Source organism: Dermacentor variabilis, chromosome 2 (genome assembly GCF_050947875.1).
Source record: "Dermacentor variabilis isolate Ectoservices chromosome 2, ASM5094787v1, whole genome shotgun sequence".
In the NCBI taxonomy this organism is placed as follows: domain Eukaryota; kingdom Metazoa; phylum Arthropoda; class Arachnida; order Ixodida; family Ixodidae; genus Dermacentor; species Dermacentor variabilis.
Window position 1 is genome coordinate 74,856,906 of NC_134569.1, and position 6,000 is coordinate 74,862,905.

A 6,000-nucleotide genomic window follows, 5' to 3' on the forward strand; every position below is an offset into this window, starting at 1 on the left:
AATTGCTGTCGCTCTTGGACGACTGCACTAACTTTTGCTGCGTGTTAACTAAGGTGGACGGCGTCGGCCGTGCACGCAGGAGCCTCGAAGGAAGGAACTTCACTCGTTGGGATCCGTTTCGAGACTGGTTTATTTACAAAAGATATTGAAGAAAGGAGAAGGGAAAGGGAGAAGAAACACAAAGTCCACGTTCTCTTTTGGCCGCACCGAGGCCTTCGTCCTTGTCGGGGGCGCCCGCGCCTCGCACTGAGTGGGCAGTTCGCCGAAAAGGCGGTGGAACGGATCAGGTTGTTGGTAGATGCGCCGGCCGGCACGTGCTGCAGTGGGGCGCCTCTCGTCCGTTCGCCGGCTCCCTCTTTCCCTTGTGTCGTCGGTCCCCCAACCACGGGTGCAACAATGTATGGTGCTCGTTGCGACTTTCAACATCCTCCCCCGCAATGAGCGCCGGCTCATTCCCGGCCACCATTGTTAGCACAGGCAGGCACCTCACTGAGCTCGAGTGGGTATAAGGCTTGTACGGGTCGTCGCAGTTCGCTTTGGTTCGGGAGAAGGATCTTGCAAGCACGTACTCGGCCATCTCTTCCTGGAAAAGTCTTCAAAACACGACACATTTTCCACATCTGGCGTGGAGCCCGATCATCCCCGAGGAGAACTATGTCTCCCTCACTGATGCCTCTTCCTCTGCCTGGCTTTGTAACATGCGCTGAGCGAAGCTGCAGTAGGTATTCGCGTCTCCACCGTTTCCAGAATGAGTCAACAAGCCCGGCGCGTCTCCTCCATAGGCGTGTTAGTGTCTGTGCTGACGATTTCACTTCGGTGGTCTCTCGGAAGGGAGGCAAGCTCGTTAGCCTGCGACCGACTAAGAAATGTGCTGGAGTCAAGGGCATAAGCTCCCCCGCGTCCGAAGAGACGAAAGTCAACGGACGAGAATTTACGGCCGCCTCGACTTGGGTTAGAACCGTGGAGAGGCTGTCATGGTCAAGGCAGCTCCTTCCGAGCACTCTGCGAAGGGTGGCCTTCACGGTCCTCACCATTCTCTCCCAAAAGCCACCCCACCACGCCGCTCTCTCAACAATAAATTTCCAGCTGATATTTTGTGCGCTAAAAAAAGACTGGACCTCGCTTCCCTTTATGGCGTGGAACATCTGGTTCAGATCTTTAGATGTCCGTTTAAATGTCAATGCGTTGTCGGACAGAACCGTCTTGCAGATTCCCCTCCTTGACACAAATCTCTTAAACGCCATCAGAAATGACTTCGCCGAGAGGTCTCTAACAAGCTCGAGGTGAACGGCTCGTGTTGTCGCACAAGTAAACAAAGCAATATAAGCTTTGTGTTCGGACCCGCTATCATTGTAGAATATGGGCCCCGCAAAGTCGACACCCGTCGTCTCAAATGGCTCAGCCTGGGTCACTCTGTAGGGGGGAAGCGGGGCAGTGGGCTCTTGTGCAGCTCGGCAACTCTGCCTCTGGCACGGAAGACAGCATCGAATGACCGATTTGATGGCTTGTCTTCCTCGAATAATCCAGTAGCGTTCTCGAAGTTGGGATAACGTGTCCCGTACTCCGGCGTGCAGTAGGCGTCTATGCTCCGAAGAAATGAGCAAGCGTGTGAACGGATGAGACGGTGATAATATTACGGGATGCCTAGCGCTTTCTTCTTCTGTGCTGTACTGAAGCCGCCCGCCAACTCTCATTATACCGTCAGCGTCCAAGAATGGGTTCAACGCTATCACTGACGATGCCCGGTCGAGCGGTCTGGCGGCACGCAGCGCGCAAACGTCGTTCCCGAACATGTCTAATTGACAGGTTTTTTGCCAAAGCTTTTCCGCGTCGGCTACCTCTTCAGCCGTCACCTCGCCCGTAAGTTTCGACCGGCCTCGGCAGTTTAGAATGAAACGCCTGGCCCACGCTGTTATACGGAGCACTCTCGTTAGTGAGCTATGGTCTTCCAGGTTCATTAGTAGTTCCGGTGCGCTCTCTGTGATAGTGTGAAGAATATGGACCGCTCGCTCTTCTGCCATGCAAAGCTCGCCCTCCCGGATATCTGACACCGCAGTGACTCGTTCTTCCCTTTTAAGCCACCCTGGGCCTGTCCACCAGTCCTTGCGTCCGACCAGCTCCGCAGGCAAGATCCCACGGGTAAGCAAGTCCGCCGGGTTCTCCTTGCCGGGACAATGTTGCCACACAGTTGGGTCTGTTAGCGTTTGAATTTCCTGCACTCGATTGCAAACGAAGGGTTTCCACCTTTGCGCAGAACTCCTTATCCAACTGAGTGCGACAGTTGAGTCTGTCCAACAGTGCACGGAAATGCCGTCTACGTTCAGTTGCTCTGTCAGGTAGCTTGCGAGCCGTGCACCAATCAGCGCTCCCATCAGCTCTAGCCGCGGCAGTGACAGTCGCTTCAGTGGAGCGACTCTGGCCCTTGCCATTAATAGTGCTATGGTGATTTCACCCTCTTCATTTTGCGCCTTGATGTAGGCCACTGCACCGTATGCTTTCGGGCTAGCGTCACAAAATAAGTGCAGCTCAGATTTCGTTCGGGCATGTCTTAGGTTACGAGCCAATATTCTTGGGACTGATATCTGCCGAAGTTGAGGAAGCTGTTGGCACCATTTATCCCATGTCTCCTGTAAATCTGAGGGAACCCTTTCGTCCCACGCCGTACCTCGCTCCCAGAGGCTCTGGAACATGATCTTTGCCGTGATGGTAATGGCCGAGAGAAAGCCAAATGGGTCAAAAATGCGCGCCGAGGCCTGCAATACGAATCGCTTCGTGTCTTGCCGACTTGCCAAAAATCCAATCAGGGCGGTCATCTCAAAAACGAATTCGTCTGTGTCAGGCCTCCACTCTACACCGAGAATCTTTGTGGGGCCTAGCTCCGGTAGAGTTTTTTGGGCGCTTTCAGTCTCGGCAAACGATGCAATCAGTTCTGGGTAGTTTGATCGCCATTTCCTGAGGTTCATACCTGCAGCCTTGAGTATGGACTGCGATTCCCTGATTATGCGCTCTGCCTCTTCTACACTGTCGGCACCAGTAACCAAGTCGTCTACATACAGGTTGTCACTCAGGATCTTGGCGGTGCGAGGAAATTTCTCCTGTACCGTTTTGAGATGATGACTTAAGGTAGCTGCGAGGAGAAACGGGCTACATGTAACGCCGAATGGCACCCTTGTCATGCGGTACTCTTTGATTGGAGGGAGCGCGTCGCCCTGCCCTGGTGTACTTTGATACCACAGAAAGCGGACAGCGTCGCGCGCACTCTCTGCAAGCTCGATTTGAAGGAAAGCCTTTTCTATATCGGACATTATGGCCACATTATGCACTCGGAATCGAATCAGGATGTCCGCTAGGTTTGGATTTAGATTAGGTCCTGTGAAGAGGACGTCGTTCAGTGACAGCTTTCCCGCCGCTTTGGAGGAGGCATCGAATACGACTCTCAACTTAGTTGTTTCGCTACCAGGCCGGACAACACCTTGGTGCGGCATGTAGTAAATGGGCCCCAGCGGGGACTCACCCAGTTCGTTCGCTTCCTCGGCGTGTCCAGCTTGCAGGTAGTTCCTGATTGCCTGATCGTAGTCTAGAACGGTTTCTTCATGTCGGAGCAGCTTCGCCGTTAATGAGTGAAGTCTGTGCGATGCTATGCTCTTGTTGTCTGTTAAGTCTGACGCGTTTTCTTTCCATGGGAGAGCTACTTGGTATCTACCGTTCTTCTGGGTGATGGTTTCTTCAAAGGCCCGAAGAACGCTGTCTTCTTTGGCGGTCAGCTGTGTATCGTTGACAATCCCAAGGTGCTCCAGCTCCCAGAATGACCTCAGTTGACGAGAGATTTCGTCGGGTGCTGTGGTCACACCTACCCGCATCACTCCGGTGCTCGATAGAAAGGTTGCGACGGACGATGTAGACTCTGTGCCCTGCAATGTCCATCCAAACGCAGTCTCCATGGCCACGAGCTTCTCACCAAGACGCTTGACATTTCCTGTTGCTATATCCCAGTAGTGATCGGCCCCGATAAGCAGCTCAACTCCAACACCAGGATGGTAGCCGTCAGGCAAGGTGTCAGCAAGCTGGAGGTCTTGTTCACGAGCGATGCTAGCCGTGGAGTCGTCAGGTGGTGGGAGGAGGTCTCCGCAGATCTCGGGCACCTCTAATGCTTCGATCCGAACTCTGGTGTTGTTGCGCCAGTTTCGCAGCCAGCATTCCACGCGATGACACCTTCTTTCTTCAGACGGTCTCTCGCTTCCGAAGGCGTAGATAGCTAGCTTCTCCCCTCCTATGACGCGAAGATTGAGGCGCCGGGAAACATCCTGTCGTACAAACGTTCTCTGGCTGCCACCGTCAAGCAGCATTCTCACCAGAGCGCTGTTGTGCTGGCCCTCCGCATACGCTCGTGCAGTCTGCAGAAGCACACGGGTCTTTCCCAGTGCTGGTCCCACCTGAAGCGATGATTGTACTGCTGTCTCTGCTGGTGCAGCGTCTCCGATTGAAGGAGGGTGTGTCGGTCTTTGATTGAGCTCGCAGACGCCAGTTGCGTATCGTCCAGAGCATTTGGCACACTTCAGCCACCTTGCAGTTCTACATTCAGCGGCACGGTGCTTCTTTTTCGCACACTTGTAACAGCGCCTCTCTCTTGACATCACCTCCTTTTTCTTGGCCATGGGCACGGGGGCGACACAGTTCGCTGGTTGATGTCCCTCTGCACCACAAAATGCGCATTGCGTTTCGCCGTCGGTTACGGTGAGAACAGATGCCGATGGGTTTTGCAGACGAACATCCCCTTTGATTGGCGCTTTCTGTCTGATAGCGGCGTCCTGGTACCCACGGCGTAGTGCACTCTGTGCTCTCTCTCTGCTCTCAACCTCCTCTCTCATAAAATCGAGGAAACTGAGAAGCTCGTGTTGTGGCGTTTCAGGTGAGGCAGCCTTCCGTCGGAAGTACGCCAAGCAAAGCTCACTTGGGATACTTTTACGAAGGACGGTGAGAAGCAACGTGCCGTAGGTGCTCGACGACACTCCCAGTGCCTCTAGACTTCGGACTCCCGAGCGGATTTCGTCGTAGAGACTCCTCAGCCTTTCGATGTCCCGCAGATCGGGCACTGGTCGGACGTCAAGCAAGCGCGACATGTGGTCCTCAATTATGACGTCCTCCTTCCCAAATCTCTCAATGAGGGTCTTCACTGCGATGTCGTAATTTCTATCGCTGATCGGCAACCCCTCTATGGCAGCGGCGGCTTTTCCGGTTAGATAACTGGTTAAGTATTGGAACTTCGCTATTGCAGGCAGGGTGCTGTTCTTGTGAATAGTCGATTCAAATTGGTTCCAAAATTTCTGCCACGAGCGCAGGTCCCCGCTGAATTTTCCGATTTCTAACTTCGGTAACTTGGTTGTTGCTGATACTGGCTGGAATGTCGCAGGTGGAACGGAACCGATATGGTATGCTTCCTGCTCTGATGCGTTGCCTGTGACTGACGGAGTTGTCGACCGGCTCTCGTTGGCTGTCTGACTCCTGAGAGCTCTCTTGATCTTTGTTTTGATGGAGCAGATCTTCTCCGTGTATGCAGCGCAGGCTTCTAATTCTGCATCTAATTCTTGAAGATCTATCTTCTTTTCGATGCTCTCGTTAACAGATTTCAACTCATCCGCTTGTTCGAGGATAAGGTCGAGGTGTTCCTCAAGCTCACCGACTTGGATGGTTGGCGATTGCAGTAGGTCGCTGGCAGCTGCGATGATTTTTTCGATTGCTTGTCGCAGGGCAGCTTGCTTCTTCTGTAGTCGTTCCATGGCGCTTTCGATGTCAGCAGGCGAAGTATTCCCGGGTTTCGGCACCAAAAAATGTAAATGAATGCTCGCGCCTTTGGGCTAACTCTAATTGCTGTCGCTCTTGGACGACTGCACTAACTTTTGCTGCGTGTTAACTAAGGTGGACGGCGTCGGCCGTGCACGCAGGAGCCTCGAAGGAAGGAACTTCACTCGTTGGGATCCGTTTCGAGACTGGTTTATTTAC

At 53.4% G+C, this 6,000-nt stretch overlaps 1 protein-coding gene across 1 annotated transcript; it reads right to left on the reverse strand.

The window, feature by feature from the left end:
* Window positions 1-1,408: 1,408 nt before the first annotated feature.
* LOC142570349 (uncharacterized) lies at window positions 1,409-5,777 on the reverse strand. Its single transcript, XM_075678737.1, has 3 exons — window positions 4,952-5,777; window positions 2,666-4,474; window positions 1,409-1,581 (listed from the first exon to the last, which is right to left on the reverse strand). Exons 1-3 carry the CDS (start codon window positions 5,775-5,777, stop codon window positions 1,409-1,411), a joined length of 2,808 nt encoding a protein of 935 aa, XP_075534852.1.
* Between the last annotated feature and the right edge of the window lie 223 nt (window positions 5,778-6,000).